This window comes from Ruditapes philippinarum, unplaced genomic scaffold (assembly GCF_026571515.1).
Source record: "Ruditapes philippinarum isolate M1 unplaced genomic scaffold, ASM2657151v2 ctg2387_1_1_1_1, whole genome shotgun sequence".
NCBI classification, from domain to species: domain Eukaryota; kingdom Metazoa; phylum Mollusca; class Bivalvia; order Venerida; family Veneridae; genus Ruditapes; species Ruditapes philippinarum.
In genome coordinates this window covers 340359-362010 of record NW_026857787.1, presented here as the reverse complement: position 1 = coordinate 362010, position 21652 = coordinate 340359, and the positions used below count along the sequence as shown (strand labels likewise).

Sequence of the window (21652 nt, the reverse complement as noted above, 5' to 3'; positions counted from 1 at the left end):
GTTTGAGTTTCAAATATTGTTTTATATGACCAATAATATTCTGTACCAAATATTGTATGTTACAGTACACTATTGTTTTATATCTTGTGTTTGTAGTTGTGTTTTCAAGTCCCAGAATAAAACTTTCATATATATATTTCTCTTGTGAACACCAGCTATTGCTTTTTCACTCATGGCTACTCCACTAGTGAAAATATTGCATATGGTGTCCACTCAGTGATATATATTTCGATCTTACATGCAAAAACAACAAATATCCTATATGAACATCCGAGCCAAACAAACATGTGAACTGGGTATTTCTTTTCATCAATATTCAAATATGCCTTTATTAAATGGAAATATTGATTCTGATTTTGGTATTTTTATGTCGCCTCTACAGAGTATTGGCGACACATAGGAATCACTTCTCCGTCTGTCCATCAGTCACAAACCTTGTACGGACAATTCCTCAAAAAACTTGTCCGGTCTATTCCTCAAAAAACTTGCCCCCACTTTTTAAAAAAAGTCCGGGCTATTCTCAAAAACTACTGATGCATTTCATCCAAATTTACAGGGAATTTTAGTACCCAAGCCTAAAAGTGCAATATATTTTCCGGGCAGAGTTATGGACCCCTTTTAAGATTAAATTTTTTTAAAATTGTTTGGACTTTCTTTTTATGCTTTTAATGAAGTTCAATAAACCCTTTAAGGGATTGTTCGGGACATTATATTTTTTCGGGGTATAACACAATTTCTGGGTTTAAAGATTTTTGGCCCCCTTTTTTTGGCCTAGATTTCCTAAAGGGTGTTTTTGTGTTGCCAGCTACACAGAAGCTTGTCCGGACCACCCCTCAGAAACAACTGGTGCAATTTCATTCAACCTTTAAATGTGCATATCTTCGGCATTTTCCGGTTCAATTATTTATGTCAAATATTTTTATTTTTGAAATTTATTGATTTCGATTTTTATACCGCTAATACTCCTACAAGTTCATTGAAACTTTACAAGATGTAGTGGTAGCTTAAGTTCTTGCGCAGATAACATGGGTTTTCCAGTTGAATGATTTTTGGCTGAGTTATGGCCCTTAAATAGAAAATGCGTTTTGCCCTGTTATAATGTTTGTGTATCATGCTAGACAGTAGCTTCAATATGCGATTGGCTATCGTATGGTGACTTATTTGATCACTGACCTCTCTTGACTAAGAATGGGCAAATTATTTCAATAATTAAGCTTAATTAAGCTTACATAAAAGCTAAGAGGCGAGCTTTCGTGAAAGCAGATTGTTGTCTTTGTCCACTATTTCTTTAAGTATCTTGTAAACATCTCCCTTTTATATCAACATAATCATAACTTTTTGATTGAACTAATGAAATACTTGCAAGTATTTTTGATTTTCCCTCAATTGCTAAGAAAATCTCAAACCCAGAATGACTGGGTACACGTACTGCAGGCGATTATTACAGTGGGGGCACAATAAAATCATTATTGACTCAATTTCCTGGACTATCCAGTACTGGTGTCATGAAATAACAATTTCTCATAGTTGAGCTCAAACCCATAATAACTGGGTGCACGTACTGCAGGAATAATGATAACTAACATAAGAATCTGTTACATAATTTTATTATCATAAAATATATTGAAAACAATATTTTATAAGTACTGAACATTAATTATTAAACAATGGAATATGTTGTTAACATATTCCAATTGCTTAATTCAGTTCTTACAGTATCATCATTAAATAAAAAAATGACATGATATGGTTATCTTCCATGGTAAAATAAATATAGGATATTGAATGAGTGTAAGTTTAGTACTGAATTTATTGTACGAGTTGAATAGAATTATATAATGCGAGCCTCTGGCGAGTATAACAATATTTTATTCAACGAGTTCAATAAATTTAGTAATGACCGTACACGAATTTAATATTATGGACGCGCCAATATTAAAATGCTAACATTTAGCGCATCTTAACGCTATGCTTATATAACGCAAATGACGACACGTCAAAATATATGCACGGCCGTGCACTTCTGTTTTTACGGAGTCGCAAAATCGGTATGTGATAATGTCTAATATTTACAGTTTACAAATAACAATATAATATAGGTATATATCTTGGTGAAATAATTTATAATATTTACAGTGTAAAACAATGACATGATCAAGTTATCTTACAGCTATAGTTATCTCATAAAAATGAGTGATAAATCTTGGCTACCAGTACAGAGCCAGGCCAGCTTGCACATCCCTGAAGTATGACCAGGCTCTATACTGTTGGATGACAGACATTTTTTTGTATCGGGTTTTGCATTGCGCCAACACTGATGTCATAATGGGGAATTTTAAGCTTTTATTGTGAAGTAAGTCATCAAGTGCCCTCCGAACATTATTGCAGACACAAACAAATACCTTAGTAAAGCCACCAACGTTCTGTAAGCAAGCTGGATAGCATCCTTACCACAAGAATACATAGTCCGTGGTGGGACTCAAACCCACAGCAGTAGGGGCAAATGACGCGTAGTTTCATTTATAAATACCAAAAACTCAATATGGACTTGTCTAAAAGGTAGCTGGACAAATCCATTGATGAAATTTACGGTTATATTTTTATTATTCTTGAAACATAAATATCTACTTAAGAGTAATCATAACTTGAAAATTAGTAGTTTTAGTTTAAACAAGAGCTGTCGCTGAAAAGTGACTTATGCCTCCGAAAGGAAACTTTGACATAAATCTGAAATATATGACAAAGTACCGGTAAAATATCCCTGACCACCTTTGAAAAATACCATTCCCAAAACTTAACTGAAATTCCATAAGAAGTGTAGGAGAAATACTCTATAAACAAATTTTACTGTAAAAATTCATCATCAATGGTACATAACTGTGGAAAAATATCATGCACAAAATCATGGCACAATGCAAACAATTATATAAATTTTCACTGAAATTTCCCAAGAAGTATGGAGATGAACGACGGACAAAAATAATTTACTCAAAAATCAAGATACTATGCACAATCCTGTGAAGTTTCATTTAAAACCCTCATCGGTTTTTGAGATGAAGCGTGGACAAGATTATCAAACAGACAGTGCGATTACTATATACCGCCCTTAAATTGTCGAATTAAATGAGTACAATGTTTTATACATATATATTATTTTTATGTATTCAAATGTTTTTATTTCTAATTAGATTATTATCTAAAAAGTTATTGCAACTGATGTCTAATAAAAAAATGAATAATAATATTTTGATGTCATCATTGGATTGACAAATTGAAAAAACACATGGAAAAACTAACTGTAAACCATTAAAAAGCATGTAATTTACACAAAAATATACAAAAGGCGGTCATAGCAGACTTAAATTTTCTTCACTCGGGAGAACATTTTGAAAGAAAAAAATGGGGCATTGACATTCAAATACATGTGAAAGGGCTTTAAACTTAAAAGCTCCGATCCTGCAACATTTGTTGTTTTCAGTTTTGTCTTTTTGGGCGTTCTTTAAGGATTCTGTTTTTCTCTATTTTAATTACTAGTATGAAAGATATTCATCCATAAAAATTCAAGCTGTTATATTTCAATAACGTTTTGAGTTATTGACAAAAAGATATATAAAGTATTCATATTATCAAATGGAGAGTTGACATTCTTGTCAACTGCATAATCATTCAATTGTTTCAAATGAATAACCCAACCCTAAAGCTTTGATAAATTAAGTTCTGGACAAAAATTATGCAAAAGAGAAACATTACAACAATTAAACATGAAAATGATAACAAAATGATAAAGCATGAAAAAGTGCAATAACCCATTAAAATACAAATTGTAAATTATCATTCTTGCAGAATAAACTCCTCCTGAATAACATTTTTTTCACATATCTCAAATACATTTTGTTTTATACAAAGAAAACAAACTATAAATGGAAACAAAGGACACTTTCAAAACAAAAATCAACATTAAAGTTTCAAGTCTATACCTCAAATACATTTTGAGTTCTAAAAAAGAAGACACACTACACATGACGACAACAGAACAAAACTTTTTTTCGAAGTTTCCAGTTTACATCTCAAATACAATTTTGCGTTATACAAAGAAGATAAACTTTGAAACTTTCAAAACAATAGGAACAATAACTAAAAAAATATCCTTTTTGTGTACTGCACTTTTTCTCAATGAATTACATCAACCATTGAAGTTTCAAAAAATTAATATATACAACTATTTCAAAAACATTAAGTATTACGCTCCAGATAAAATTGAGGGCCTTTTTAAAGGGTTAATTAATATAAACACCTGGAGGCGTGTCGCTATAATAATTTCCATTATAAGGAAAAATAAAAGAATTTATTTAATTCAACCCATAAAATATTGTGCTATATCAGCTAAACATACATATCATTTTTGTGAAAATACAAATATGAGAAATGAATATAAAAGTGGGTGAAGTCAAAACTCATATTTATGTTTAGGACTACTTTTTCAGATGCTTCACTTTTGCAATGTTTTTTTTTCTTCTTTCCAAGACGGTTTAATGGCTGTGATAAATTGTGTATTGAATTCGAACCGCTTTATGCACCTATAGATAATCAATGCATGCCTGCGACCCGTACAATTGCAACTGCATGGCAAATAGGTGTATTCGTAAACAACTTTTATTCTTGAAGGAAAAACTAAATAAAAAGGTTTTTTTTTTCGTGAAATATAGAAAATGTTTGCACTTAACATGATAAAATTCTATATATTTCACTCACCTTTCTGGCTCGTGAAAATATATGGAATTTCATCATGTTTTGTGAAAATATAATAATAGATGAGCTAAAATATTTCAATAAAATCAAACTTGAGGAAATGTTCCAAGATTTTAAGAAAAGTAAAAAGATTTAAGATTCAATTAATAATTTACATGTTTTGTATGATTACTGACTAATTTAAGTACAGAATACATCAACATACTTTTGTTTCGTTACTAACATAAGTAATGGTAATTTACATGAATTATAGGCACTGTTTGCAATGTGTCAATTACTTTTTTCACTTCACAATATTTAACTTTTAAATACAATTTCAAAATTTTCATGAAAAATATCATGAATCAAAAGGAAGCTGCTTGAAATGCATGTTATTCCTATCACATCTATCCATCACACATATTATGTACAGATTAGAAAAAGTGTGCAATTTGATATAAATTGCGTTTGTTCAAAATTGCACTATGTATTGTCATTAAAATACTCAAGTCTGCTAATATTGTTATCAAATTTATATCAAAATTGTACAATATTCTAAAGTAGTCCTTATCTAGGAGACATTCAGCTTTAAAAAGACATCACTCCACACACAATGACTATTTACAAATAAAATTAAACATACACTAGCTAAAATACAATGGTAACTCAAATATACAGTTTAATGAAATAATATTGCATGCTTGAAACGTCACTTTTCCTTGGATGATCATGACGTTTATATAGACCATATACACCTCTCTGTCAATTTATGAACTATTTATTTTCTGTAATGAAGGTACTTTGCTGTATTATAAATTCATTATCAGATTACTTATAGGTTATATGGCCATATTTAAACAGTTGTAAGCAATATAATCTTCACCTATCAGCTCAGGTTATATGTGCAAACAGCCGTAACAAATTCAGAATCTTTATAACTAAAAATATACCCGGCAAATGCATATTACCATTAATTGTTTCAAAGCAAAGGGAGCAAGATAGCAATATTATTATTTGGTTATAAAGACATATAAAATGTTATATGGCCGTGCATAAAATGTTGTTTGTTATATAACCATCATTTGGTGACTCGGGTTATGTACTTTAAGCATGTTATACTGGGCAATATAACCTTTCAAAATCATTATGAATTATATTGTATCTTCATATACATAATTTCCGTGTATCACAAAAATAAAAACAATTTACATGAATGTTTGTTCAGAAAACTAAATTATTACAAAGAAGAGCGAAGCTGTAAAAACACAAATCTGTAAATATCATACACACTTCAAAAACTGTTTACAAAACAATACATTTGTAATACTCTTGAGGCAAATTAACAAAATATGCAAGGAAAGGCGGCGTTCAATGAACGCAACCCCCTTACGCAACAAACACTGCGCTATACTAACGAGGCACATTATGCCTCAGAAAAAAACATTCTCTAGGAAAGTCAAGCATTTCTTAGATATTGTTTTGATAATGTTTAAAGAGCATGTTAGATGTTTAACAAGTGAAAATAGCACTGAACCTGCAGTAATGTGTAATAAAAGTAACAAATTGTAAACAAGAAATGTCGAACGACATATATGCCCCCTTTTCTAGCCCTTGACTAATATTATTGGTAATTTGTTATAGAAACTTGCCATAAATGGGTACATGGAAGTGTTCAATTATGGAAAAAGCAAAATAATGAAGACTTTGTGATAAATAGTTTGCAAGATAATGAGACATGTAAGGCCCCTGTGACCTTGACCTTTGAACTAGTGACCCAAACCCCCAAATGTGGTCATCTAATTGTTATGACCAATCAATATTAGAAATATGAAGACTTTGTGATAAATGGCTTTCAAGATAATGAGCGGAAACCATACTAACATTCAAGAACCCTGTGACCTTGACCTTTGACCTAGTGACCCCAAAATCAAAAGAGGTCACTTATTAGTTATGACCAATCAGTATGTTAAATATGAAGAATTTGTGATAAATAGATGTCAAGATAATACGCGGAAACTATTCTGACATTTAAGGCCTCTGTGACCTTGATCTTTGACCTAGTGATCCCAAAATCAATACCTGTTGGTTATTACCAATCACTATGTGAACTATGAAGACTTTGTGATAAATAGTTTTCAAGATAATAAGCAGAAATCATACTACCATTCAAGGCCCCTGTGACCTAGAACTTTGACCTAGTCACCCTAAAATCAATAGGGGTCATTTACTAGTTATGACCAATCAATAATGAAATATGAAGACTTTGTGATGAATACTTTTCAAGATAATCAACGGAAACCATTCTGACATTTATGGCTCCTGTGACCTTGACCTAGTGACTCCAAAATTAATAGGAGTTATGTACTAGTTATGACCAATCACTAAGTAAAATATGACGAATTTGTGGTAAATGCTTTTCCAGATAATCAGCAGAAACCATTTTGACATTTAAGGCCCCGGTGACCTTGACCAAGTGACCCTAAACCAATAGGGGTCATCAACTAGTTATGCCCAATCACTATGTGAAATATGAAGACTCTGTGATAAACAGTTGTCAAGATATTCAGCGGACACTATGTGGTCTACCGACGGACAGACAATCAGACAGACATTAGCAAAACAATAAACCCCCTCTTCTTCGAAGGGGGCATTACACTTTAAGTAGTATTTTGACTTCCATACTAATTTTGATTCACTTTTATTATACAAATTGCCAAAACAAAACAAAATCAGCATCACTATTTTTAAATGATGTATATGGCAAAAGGGTTTATGTTTGGAAACTGTTTTCAAAAATTAAATAAAACTGACATAATTTCTGAAGCATAATGGGCCTTTAATAAAAAAATACTTAACAATTCTTGTTATATAATATCATTCTTAAATTGCATAAACAGATTTATACATGTACCGTATATCTAATTAATAAATTAAATTATTTAACAATACCTTTTTTACATAAAAAATTTTTTCGAAGGACTGAAATATTTGACAGTGGTCTTGGTGTAATTGTTATTAAGATTCAAATTCTAATTGTACAAAACAGATACGAGATAACTGTGTAATGGAAAAAGTTTTCTATTATGTTTCCTTCCATTAAGCCAGGAACCAGAAAGTTATTCAATGTATTGGCAAGTAATGATCGTTTGGGGATTTTTCTGCTGCCGTAATCACATATTTATTTGACATATGTCCCCCGAACAGCCAGGTATCAGGTGTGAAATCATAACATTGAACTATTTAAGAACTTTAAAATCTTTGTCATTCAGAACATTTCACTGATAATCATCCGGAGATTGATGGATAAAAAGCCAAACAGTTGTGATTGTCCTCATTGTCCCTGTAGATTTATTATAGCTGATTTTCTGAAATAAAAAAGCAAAAAGTCATCAGTATGACATCATCTAGCAGGAATTTCCTATTCTTACACTGTTACAGTATATTTATATGCGTTTTGAATATATTGATGTTTTCCTGTCAATTAGCTTACCAATCCAAATTACTTTAATAGACTTGTCAATCATTCAACCAGGACAGAACCATTTACCATATAAGGGAAAACTATGAAAATATTCATGTATATGCCGGTAGATCTTGGTCTGCATTGGTCGCATAGGTAGAATATGTTACCGCCAGGAGGTTTAGAGTTAAGGAACCGGACCAGAGAGTATTCAAGAAGATTCACTCATCTCTCATATTTCAAAAGAAAAAATTTGTTATTGTAATTTAAGTAAGATCTGCAAACACATCCGATATAATTTTGTGATTTGCGATTGATTGTATTCTTTGATAAATTAATGTATTGTTGATATTTGTCTGTCAATAAATTGAAATAAAATCGATACTTTTGCCTTATCAATGAGAGGTTTAAAAATGATAAAATTAGCAAAGAATATAAACATTGAAATGGGCATGTCTATATCTATCTAACCGTCGCAACTTGATGAACTTATCTTATTTTGTTAATTGACATATTTTATAGCAGTGATAATAACAAGAGCTGGCAGAGGAGACAGCACACTCTACTAAATAAATCCACAGGTAAAGGAAGACAAAACTATGGAAAAATAGAAAATGATACAAATATATTTTTGTATCATCTTATCAAGAAAGCGCTCATATGTTCAATATATTTGCACCACATAATTTGCATGATACCATGTCAATAAAAGTTAAACATAGATTTCTATGCTCTAATAAAAAAGAAAACAATCTGAGTCATTTTCCCTTCAGTGACAAACATGATCAGAGCAATATTTTTTTTAATAAACCTTAAGTTCAAAGAAAAAATTACTCTTGAAACAGAGATGCTTAAGTTATAAACCTTGTCATCCATAATGTGAATAATGACAAAAAACAATTATATCAAGTCTAAAGTAGATATCCTTTATATAACAAAAATATTCTTAGAGATATATATCAAAAAATTAAACAAAGATAGTTCTGGATTATACAGGAGTTCTAATTCCACAAGATAATTCTTTGATTACAAACATACTTTTAAATATGAAATAAAGCCCTGAAGAAATATTCAAGTTATATAGAAAAAAAAATAGAAAAAAAATGAGAAAAATAAAAGGTGAAGATATTTCTGATTATATATTTAAACAATAGGGTTATAAATTTATTGTCATATTATTTTGATAGGGTTTTATATGACAATTAAATTTATTGTTGAAGTAAATTTATTGTTGAAGTAAATTCTTCAAAAAAAATTAAACGGTTAAAGCCATACAATATATTTAAAGTTTGGAGTTGATACCTTAAGAAAAAAAAGACATACTAGTAAAGAAATTAATACTGCACAAAGACTTTAATTTGAAATCTGCATACCGACGTAGATGAAGCCAACGCTGGGAAGAGTGAGACTAGGACAGCTCTTAAGCTTGGTCAGTTAGGCTAAAGATCAACAGAAAACTGAGCATGCATGCAGTATGCATTGATATACATTACAAATTATAATTTAATACAGTGACAGACAGTCACCATATGGAAATCATGTACCATGTAAAAGGGTAACAAGGTGAACTATGGATACATTTTACTCGACGTATCAATTTGTCATTGATATTTAGTATCATTACGATATTGATAGAATCGTTGATATGCTTTTGACTGTATTAATTACAATTCTTCAACAAATACCTCCTAATCCCTTCTGGAATTGTGGAAATTATTCAATATATCTTTGCATATTTTCAAAGAGATTATCTTCAAGATTCTATTGTACAAGATATGTTTGTGAAGCATCTATGTCCCCTACCGGCTGCCAATAAGTAATGTTGTCAAGTCATTTTCACATTGACTTTTAACCTAGTGACCCCATATTGACATGTATATAGGAATTATGCAGACAAATGCACCTGGGAAGTTTTATAGCCAAGGGCCCATTAGTTGTCAAGTAATCAGTTCGAATCTGTTTTGAAATACAAAATTAATATGATCTTGGCATTTGACCCCTTGAACACAAAATCAATAGAAATCATCTACTGGCCAAAACCACGGATTTATATTACATTATTATATAATATAAATCCGTGCCAAAACCAAAGCAGCTGTGAAAATTGAAGAAAGATAACTCCTGTACCTGTACTTATTTGCCAGATAATCATCGTGGGAGTTAACATATAGTATAGTTAGTTTGTTTAGACATGCTTATGCTTAAAAATAAACAATTATATATTTCAAATTCTTTCAATTGTTATTGGAAAAAAATACGTATATTTCAACTTTAGTTTTGTACTCAGTATTTTGTACCCAGTCTACAGTAACGACATTTTTATCTCAGACCAATACTTTTTTAAGGAAAGATATAAATCATGTTTACTTTTCTTTAATTCTTATTTCAACTATAGTTGTTCAACCTGGAGTACACGGACTGACAAAGGCAGAATTAAAAATAATATGATACATTTTCAACAAAACATGCCAACAGAAAAAGAGAGAAAAATATCAATGACTCTTGATATGAACTAATTTTGCTGTGTATGCTAAACTGAAGTCCCAGTCTGTCTTTTGTTTTGTTTCACATTGAACCATTATTTTCAATATTTTATTTATAAACGATTTTCTTACACAAAAAAGAAGAAAAAAATGCATTTTACCACTCACTCTAGATTTTGAGGGGTAAAAAAACCAACCTTTGGCCAAAAACAAATAAAAATTATCTAAATCACTTAGTGCAACCACTTTTTGTGATGCCGTAAGTCACTTAGTTGTACCCCTCCTTCTTCTAAGTGGGCATAACAATGTTAAAGGCACATTATGCCTCAGAAAGGAATAAAAACGATTCTTTAGGTAGGGAAAACATGGGATTTGTTACTGTAAACTAACAGTTTAAAAACTTGTTAGATTCTTTTAACCTGAAGAAAGTAGGGTTGAATGTGAAATAACATGTCAAAAAAGTAGCAATTAAATGTAAACAAATTAGTATTTAGACTTCCATACAAAATACTATATCAGTTTAATTGTTCTCATTGCCAAAAAGCAAAAGGTGATTTAGATTGTTGGCAAATGGGTAACTTGTTGAAAACTTTAACGGAACGCCAGAAATAGAAAGCTATTGAGAATTAAAAATAAAAGCATATCAGGGCATAATGGGCCTTTAATTTAAATAAACAGTTAATTAGGCTGTCCATCATAAAGATATTTGAAAAGTCTTACCAAGACAAGAGGAAGTTGCTCAAATACATATCTTCAAATTGATCTATCATCACACAATGCTCCGTATAAAATGTCACGGGAGATTCTGCACAACAAAGAATCTGAAATTTTGATCCAAGGCCACTGAAACAAGAAATAACATATATTGTATAAATTGAAAAACATTGACGAAATTGTACAATTCTTATCTAGTTCAACATTTTACTTACGAGCTTATGTGTGGTTTACTGATTTCCATGAAATATAAGTTATTACAGGCGGCAGAATTCTTTAATAACTGCCGTTAAGAAATGTGCCGTCATGATTTAAAACTCTTGCCTACTTGTTTTACGTTTTCTGGTAAGTAGGTATCAAAATACCCTTTTATAAATATGAGGCAGACTATGAAAAACAAATTCTGACTTTTAAATGGCAGACACAAAAATAAACTAGAGGCACTCAGAACAGTTGTTATGTCTGAGTATGAAGAAACAAAAGCTGTCGTTAGAACAGCCTGCTCGATTATTCATGCTCGATTATTCTAAGTGCTTGATTGTAAAAGAACCTTCATAATTCATGTAAACTAATATTTTTATCTAAAGGGGCCAAAACATTTTTTCAAATCCATGTAACAGATATAGACCTTTGAGAGTGACATATTATGCTGTGTACAAGTGTATAAATTTCAACTTGTTTCAAAACCATATGTCAGTGCACTTAGAAAATATTTGAGGTGGTAAACAAACCTTAATGTAAATTTTAAGTAAAAAAAGAGGCATAATTATGACAAAATGCTTCAAAGAGTTACATCCTCCTGTCTACAGGTTTGGTGCATAAAGGTGAAAAAGTCTGCAAAGTTAAAAAACCATACATGTATGTCAATGGATATTCAAAATATTTGAAGTGGTACACAAACTTTAACATAAATTCCAAGTCGAGAAAGGGGGCATTATTTTGTCATAATGCTTGATAGAGATACCACCTCCTGTCTCCATATTGCGGGCATGATGGTGAATAGGTGTGCAAATTTTCAAAGACATATATCAATAAACTTTGCAAATATTTAAGTTGGTGCGCAAACTTTTACATAAATTCTAACACAATGCTTAACAAGTTTACCTCTTCTTGTCTACAGGTTGGGGGCATGATGGCGAAGAGGTCTGCAAAGTTTCAAAGCCATATGTCATCGGACTTTAAAAATAATTGAGTTGGTACGCAATTTTCATGTAAATTTTAAGTAAAAAAAAGGGGCATAATTCTGTCAAAATGCTTGAAAGGTTTACATCCATTTGTCTACAGGCTGGGGGCATGAAGTCTACAAAGTTTCAAAGCCATATGTCAATGGACGTTGAAAATATTTAAGGTAGTACGTACATTTTAATGTGAATTCTAAGTCGAAAAAGGGGCATAGTTCTGTAACAATGCTTGAAAAATTTACCGCCTCTTGTCTACAGGTTGGAGCATGATGGCAAACAAGTCTGCAAAATTTCAAAGCCATATGTCAACGGACTTTTTGAAAATAATTGAGGTGGTAAGCAAATTTTCATGTAAATTTTAAGTCGAAAAAGGGGCATACTTCTGTTGAAATGCTTAAAATAGTTACCTCCTCCTGTCTACAGGTTGGGGCATGAGTTTCAAAGCCATATGTCAATGGACTTTGAAAATATTTAAGGTAGTATTATTTAAGTGTTCATATATTCATGTGCCTTAATTGACTAAGTTAATTATTTATTTTAACTATAAAATGTACTTTAAGAATCAAAAATTTATGAAAAATTATTAAGTGTATTTTTTATTAATATATAAAGATTTTTTTATGTAATAAAAAGAAAATCTTATAATATTATTCAATTAGAATAATCTATTGCAAGATATGTAAAATGAAATAATATAAAAAAATGAATAATTCAATTAAAAAATCTCTTACCTGTGAAATATTTCCAAATCCTAATAGATTTAACTCACTACAGGATTGGAGCAGTACCTTTAGAAGCTTGCAGAAATCATGATCACAAAATAGACAAATATCGTTTTTTTCGCCGGTTTTTATATATCATTTTTCATGCATTATCATACATAAATCGGTGTGAAAAGATGAATTAGACCTTTTAAAGTTCATTCCGTTGGGTGAAAAGGCAAAAGTTTAGCATTTTATCATTCAAGCGTCTTGTCCGGTATATACCGGAATACGGTATTTAGTGTGGTGCTCCATCACACTCAATCCTAATTCCAAGTTTTACTGTATCCATTAAATTCCAGTAAAAAAACTTCCTTGAATTTTTTCTATTCTTAAAAATGTTTTTATTTAATTATTTTTAAACAACTGTCACTTAATTAAACTTTAAACAGAAATAAATGTTTGAAAATTAAAAGACCAAACTATACAGTACATGTACTTATAACGTAGACGAAGTTGCTATTTTGTTTTTTAAGTGTCCATCTTTAAATTGTTTTCATTTAAAATTATTGAAGTCATTTCTTCAGTTTATTTTACAATGTTTTTCCTTTGTTTATTCTTTACTTGGTCTCCTTGTTTTGAACTCAAAACAGTCGTAGTCTTCTATCACATGAAAAATTTGTGATTTCCGAATATTTTCTCTAAAAAGTTCATATTCTGTTTCCGGTTTGATGGCGGCCATCTCTACTGTAACTGACTGCGGTAGACTTTCCAGGACGGTAATGAAGTTCTGTAAACTTCCTGCAGGCATTTCTATAAAGTACAACAACACACGTTTAATATTCAACATGTCACGCGACAGTAACAATGAACTTTCATCTAGATTGATGCCCAGCAACACAACATTAACTAATGACGGTGTTGTTATATTTAATTGTAGCCTCCAAGGTAACTTCTGCAAATGTAACTTTGATAGAGTTGAATGTTGAGAAAAGTCCAAGTGCAATCTCTTGCAATCATGGTAGCCATGTTCTTTACATAATAACCACTCCAATCTTAACTCTTTCATTGATTTTTGACCGGAGATAAAATTGAAAAATGGTTCCAGTATTTTGTGAGATAACATGAAGTGTCTAATATCTAAATAATGTAAGTTTTGACATCGCGCTAAATTTTCACTCAGATTGTCTTCATCATTTGTCCATTTACCATACTGCAAAGTTAGGTACTGCAAACTGGGAAACAATATCCGGGATATCTCAGCCTCCTTCTCATTGCTGCCACCACTATAGTTAAATGTCTGTATATGACTGAGATCTGTGATAGAGAATAAATCTATAATTTCACGTAAACTTCTGGAACGAGGACTGGTTTTTATATAAAGTGAGTTTATGCTGGTTTTATTTTGTTTTAACAAACGTTTTAACTGATCACTGTCCACGGTGTACTGGTCAATGAAAAAATCTTGTAAACATGATTCAATATTTTCACTTTCAGGCATTTCTTGTAAACACGACATGAACATTTTCTGTATGTTATACAATGGAGTATTGTACACGGAGCTCTCGTCACCTGTCTTATTTCTATAGCGTAATGTTTTCTCGTCTTTATTTATCACAGACATCAAATCTTTTGATATTTCACACACCAGGTCAGCATTCATTTTACTTATAAATTCACAAATGTTTGACATGTCTAGAATGTCTTGAACATTTCTACATTTTTCTACAACAATTTTCTGAGCCTCATTTTCAGAACTTATAAATATTGCAGCAAAGAATTCCTGAACTGTTTTGTGAGAAAATGATACTTTAGTAAACTTTCTTGTTAATGATTTAGATGTACTTTCTGACAAAATTCCTGAGTGAATGGTGAATTTCATCTGGTCTGCTGAGAGATATCTTTTAGCAACAGATCCATCAAATACGAGCGTGTTTTCTCTTGTTTCATTGAATAATGTATAATAAGCCAATTTCCCCAAACACATAAGGAGTGGGTAGTATTTCGTACAGTTTTCATATTCAGCAAAGCATTCTGGGATGTCACTATCAGAAAGGTCACGCAATTGTTGAAAATCTCCATGCTTCTGAATCGTTCTTGATAAGAGCAGCTCTACTATGTTTATATAGAGTTCACATTTGGAATTTCCTATTTGAACATCGTCACACCACAAACAAATTGTATATATCAATAGTAGAGGCACAGAGGTAAGTTCATCATTTTGTCTGCGTTTGATATCTGATATGAACACTGTGACATCACTTTGTAATGCATCCTTATTCGGGTGAGATTTCAATCTTTGTAATATCCTTTCTGTAAGTGTAACTGCTGAGTCGTAACTTAGTTTTGTAAGTTCTACCTTTTTCCCAATTTGACACGAATTTAGATTTAAAACTCCTAATTTCCATGGTCGCGTAGTGGTCAGTATTGTACATTTCTTTCGGTCATTCCTATGAGGGAATGATCGCGGCGATCTGTGACATTCCTTTTCGGGATGGGTCCATTCATCAAGTCCATCAAGTATAACGAGGCATTTCTCATTTTTCAAAATTTTAAGGAGAAAATCCTCGGAAGGCTTTTCTTCTAGACCCAAATTTGAAACAATATTTCTAAATATGAGATCATCTATAGAACATAAATTGTTCGAATCTCGCAGTAAGACCAGAAATAAGAAATCAAATCCCTGCATACAGTCTATATCATCCTTTTCAAAAGACATGTTTTCATCTGGAAAATGAGCTTGACACCACGTGATCGCCAGATAGTTTGAAAATGCACTTTTTCCGAGACCAGCATCAGCAATAACATGTATTTCTTGGTTAGCTTGATTTCCGGTTTTAAGCATCGCCGATAACGATATGACTCGTCTTTTTTCGACATTTCTCGTCTGTGCTGAGATTATTAGGTTCAATTCAGGTCTTATGTAGAAAGAGTCCAAAGGTGTGTCATTTTCTTCGAAAAGGGGCGACAGGAAAACTCTACTGTGTCTCGTTTTGTAGAAATCAATTAAACCATCTTTGAGCTCTGATAATTGAAAAGTAATCTGTTAATAACTAAGGAATATAAACTAATGATAATCAGATTATATATAGTTGAACTTTAAACTTTTATGTTATTTAAAAAAAATGTTACATTCATCATTGTGCATGAGAGTAACAATTAACAGTACTTATGTTACACGGATTCAAAGTGTGTGCCTAATTGATAAATATCCATTTATTTGGTTATGTGCTCTATTCTGCATATTTGTACTGATATAAACAGAAGGGTCAGAATTTAATAACATGAACTGACATAGAAACTAGACATAGCCGACACGCCAAATGCAATCATTCAATGGAAAGGGACAATTGCCTTAAAAAGCCCTAACCGTCAAACTATGTAGGTGATGTAAAAAACAACAACAACACACATGCAATCATGTCTAAAATTTAAATTTGAACTGTATGACACAAGAGAACAGATTTTATCCATTTGTTTGGATATATGTTCGTCTAAGTACATTTGTACAGAAGTAAACAAAGGGTCATCATGGTTTAAGTCGCTCACCTGAGAGCCATTGGTAGACAAGTTTGTAGTTTAAAAGTAAAAATGTACATGTGGTTAAAACGTAAAGACTATCAAATAGATTTGAAATAAAACAGACATCTTATTAATTAAGAAAGTAGACTTTTTCAGTTATGAATCTGGCATTTTAGAATTGTGAAGGAGGCCTTTTTAAATTATGTAGAGGCGTTTATGTAAATGATATATGGTGTTTGAGGTCCTGAATATTACATTAAATTGACATTTAGCTCATTCATTTGTGACTGTCGAGCTCAAATAGATTTGTTGTATATTTTAAAAGATTTCCTATTTAATTGCGATTTAAAATATAATTGATAAACACAAAAAATGTTTAGGATAGAATTAAAAAAACTGGCAAACATAGAAATTGCCACACTTTCTTTATCAAGTTTTGAACCATGATAAACCAAATCACAACAGAGAAATTGTTTCAGAAGAAACACCTCACCTCAACCTAACAAATACAAACAGCTTAAGGCCTTCAACGTACCCGTTTGTATAGCGCGTACGCGTTTTTATACACTCAGTGATATGATGTTTAATGTCATATAAGATGAAGCCAGAACTATCATTGTTGAGATATACTCTGGACAAACATCAGTAAGAACTCATTAAATTTCATTAAAAGAGATAACAGTGACGGACGGACAGTCAAGGTGGCGAGTATATACTGTTCTTTCGGAAGCATAAAAAGATTGGGTTATATGCCAGCTTTTAACGCACACCCCCCCCCCACTCATGGGGGCCTAAGTTACAATTCACGAATTCTTATGTCCGAACTTTTCAGGCAGATAATAATTAATTAGTCAATAAATAACGCGTCTGAAATTATTTTTGTGCATTGAAAAAGAAAAATGATTATTCATTTTAGTTAAGTTTATTAAAAAAGACAAACAGGCAAAGAAATCCTTAACATGATTTGCAGAAAAAATCAAGATAGTATCAAATGAATAATTTCAAGCTCTCGTTTAGAGATTTTATGACATGGATGAACTGCAGCGCACACAATTCAATTACTATTTCATGTGCAGAAGCACCTCGTGTGCAATAATCAAATGACATATGTCATTGAATCTATTTTAAGTTTTTTATTAATTAAATGGCGCAAAAAAGCTTTAAGACTATCGCATTAATCCAAACTGTCGAAAAATAAATCTAGGTCATGTTCTCCCTATTTTCTCTGCGGTGTATAAACCATGAAGTACATCATTAAAGACCTTGAATGAGCTGCTTAATATTGACTACTGAGTTGTTGAAAATGATTTCATTTTCCTTTGAACTTTAACATTAAGAATAGGATATGGCGTTCAATTTGAATTCAGAAACACTTTTCCTCGCAGCGCTATCTTTCGACCTAAACTCGTGCCTCATCCGTTCATGGACACGAGGCTAGATGGTAACGTCATTTCATCTTTAAGAGCGGCGACTTCAACATCCGTTCCAAAATAAAACTGACGAACGTGCACGCCGATTTCAAGGAAGACCTACGTAATGACTGTAGATTTTTAATTAAAAAATGACTTGTATGTCGAAAGTTTTATTAATAAGATAGTTTAATAAGAATCAATGGATATGTTGATTTAAAAGTTTGTCAACCCCAAACAAAGCTGAAAAACAACAACACAGTTTTTGATAATATCTGATTTAGATGTGATAGGACTTGTTTTTAAATAACAAGAGCCAAAACCGGTTGGGGTAACGCTCGACCTTTTTTAATTTTCTAAAAGGAAACAAATAAATGGTTTAAATAAAAAAAATAAAGAAAAAAACAAGACTTGCTACCAAAAAAATGAACAATTTAGATGTGACAGTCAAACTAATTTAAGGTCAAAGTCATGTCTAAATTATTCAATATGTTTTTGGTAGCAAGTCTTGTTTTGAGCAAGTTTAAAACGAAGTACATAAATAACCGAATTATGACAATTTTATCAACTTCAATAATTTGTTCTTGACGACCAATGTCTTTTTAAATGTCAAGGTCAGTTCAACCTTTAAGAAATATTTGTCCAAAATGTTGTTTGTCCAAGTATGAAGATAATCCGTTCATATATTGCCAAGTTAGTAAGTTATAGCAAATATCAGAGAAAATTCAATAAATCTTCAATCCTTCAAGGTCAAGGTCATTAAAAGCCGAGGCCAAATTGAGCTAAGTATACATGAATGTCTTCTCCTTAAAATGTTCTGTTTTAATATTAAGTAAATCCATTTAAAAATAACAAAGTTATAATCAGATACTGCAAACAAAATAAAATTCAATAGTTTGACCTTTAAAGTCAATGTCATTTATCAGTGAAGGTTAAGGAATGTCTAGTTAACTTGAAGGGATATCCTGAAAATTATTTTAATTGAATTTGACAATCCATTAAAAAAATCATAGATATAGCTACTTATATCAAGTTAGCAAAAAAACAACAAGCAAAATTAAGACATTTAACATTGAAGGTCAAAGTCTTTTATTAATAAAGGTAACGCCGACATGACTGTTACTTTCATTAATCGAAAACGACATACTACGTAGAACTTTTTTCTCATCACCTTGGGTTCAAATTCAATACGAAAAACCCCAAACTGGTAAAACAAAATTTACTTAATATCAACACTGTGTTTCCTGGGCATATTAACTAATCGTCTTTTTTTTTAATTTCCTTGTCGGTTTTTACAATTTTCTAATTTTCTATTATGCTTTGTTTAAATTGACACCTCGTCCATGCTTGGCCTTCTGCTCTGTCCTGTTTTTGAACGGTGTCCTGCTATGCTCCTTGGTGGTAGTTCTATGTTGCTGAGTCGTGTGGGGATGGGTTCATTAAATGTCATCCATCCTTGTTGATCTTGTTTTTTCATATAATTTCACAATGACAAACTTCTTGAGTGATTGCCTTCTCTTGAAATAAATGTTGATCCACTTTATCTTGCACGTAACATTGTCCCAACGTTCAGTTTTGGCTCAGTACAAAACAGTTCAAAGAGCAAAGTTAAAAATAGATTACATGTACTAACTTTTATTCAAATGTCATTGACAAGGTTGAACGAGCCCTCACAAATGTAATGGAGCCAGCACTTTTATTCAGTAACTGTTGACAATGTGGAATTATGCCGAAAAGTATGCATTAATAGTCCTTATTGCATTAGTCGATAAAGAGTAACTTTCATGAAATGGTGAAATGTTGTGTTTATCACAAAGTAAATTTCGTTAAAGCGATGTAACACGATTTAAAAGTTGTTGGATGCTTGATCACATGTAAGCATTACATTTTAACCAAGGTCTGTAAACTGTTTCTTTTTTTGCGCTGGGCCAAGGGTTAGGATCATTTTCTATGCAAGATAAAGTGGTAAAAATATTTACTTCACAGTAGGGATATCACTTTAGATGTTTCTTCATATAAACGAAAACAGACAATTTGATATTTCATTCCATCAACGTCAATTTGAGTGTTTCGTATCGGATAGCATTTATCCTATATTTAAAAGACAAGCATGTTCTTTCAAATTGGATGTTTACCTTTCCTAGCTTTAATTTGGCGGGGATCTTCAAAGAGAGTGTCAAGGGCTCTCATTTAAACACGTGAAAGAGCCATTGTGATATTATAAACGAAGGTGGTTCAATCATTAATCTTTTTCTTACCTTCTTTCTTCTTTTGATAAGTATCCTCAGAGATCTTAGCATTCGCATCGTTACTTCTTGCTGAAAAACATATTAATAAGCATAATGCATGACGAACTCGAAGAAAATTAACATATACGTATGATCCTTATTGCTATGCAAAATAGAAATAATAAGAATTATTTTAATAAATATAGTGTAGGGACAAAATTTGTTTAACCTACTTTTTGTAATTTTTGATTAGCTTATGTTTGTAAGAACATATGAAGGCTTAGATTAGGGGTTGCGTTCATTTTACGCAGCCTTTCCTTGTTGATCTTATTTATCATATTTTAGATAACTGATGTATTGTCTTACTTTTTTCTGCAGCTTTTTGTATCTCCTTTATTGCACTTTCTTTTTCTTTGTTGACATTTTGAACGCCATAATTGGTAACAATTTCAATGGTTTCTTTTCCTTTCCTTGTCTGACTGTCAATCTCTTGAATAGATTCTTTCACCTTAGCCTCAAAAGCATCAATGGACAATTTCACTGCACCATTCAGCTTGGCAAGTGAAACATTTCCCTTCTCTTCTATATCTTTTATTTTCAGGTTTATAATGTTAATCAGCTCTAATTTCTTTTCTTTAGTCTTCTGTTTGTACTCATCCATCTCATTTCTTATTTGTTCCTGAATTGTTTTTCCCAAATCGTCCAAAACCTTACGTACAACGTCTTTTCCAATGACCAAATCGTCACTTTGAAGCTAAAATTATGAGAAAAGGATTTAGTGCATTGATCTATTTATTATCAATCCTTACAGAATATTCTGTGTCATATACATGTATAGTACCTCATTTCATACATTTGAGTAATTAATTTAATATTTATCTATTAATTTCCATAGTCTTTTTTCCCAAATGTTTTATATCCGGATTGTCTTAGCCTTTTCGAAGATGAAAATTTTTTAAACATAAAGTAATTCAGGAATGCCAGAACATTAAAAAAAAATATATTAATACAAGTATAAATTTATGAATCATATTTTTGTCAAATTTTCTTAAGTTAATTTTAGTTCAATAAGTGCAAGAATATCGGCTTAAATTTTTTATTTCATCGAGAGGATTTTGTTTAAAAACAGTCAACAAAATAATTCAAATGTGCTTCAGAGAATTACTTTCATGGGAACTAGAAAATAATGTCAGAATTACAAAGTTAAATTTGACATAATGATTGTT

The 21652-nt window shown here is 31.4% G+C and overlaps 1 protein-coding gene across 1 annotated transcript in view; it reads right to left on the bottom strand.

The window, feature by feature from the left end:
* Positions 1-1591: 1591 nt before the first annotated feature.
* The window catches only part of LOC132751029 (uncharacterized), a 38772-nt gene continuing 18711 nt past the window's right edge, over positions 1592-21652 (bottom strand). Inside the window, exons 4-8 of the mRNA XM_060741126.1 lie at positions 20793-21180; positions 20457-20516; positions 13298-16291; positions 11392-11514; positions 1592-8093 (exon numbers count right to left, since the gene is read on the bottom strand). Of these exons, the coding sequence (XP_060597109.1) occupies positions 13881-16291; positions 20457-20516; positions 20793-21180 (2859 nt within the window). The 3' untranslated portion in view covers positions 1592-8093; positions 11392-11514; positions 13298-13880. The remainder of the gene's footprint in view (positions 8094-11391; positions 11515-13297; positions 16292-20456; positions 20517-20792; positions 21181-21652) is intronic.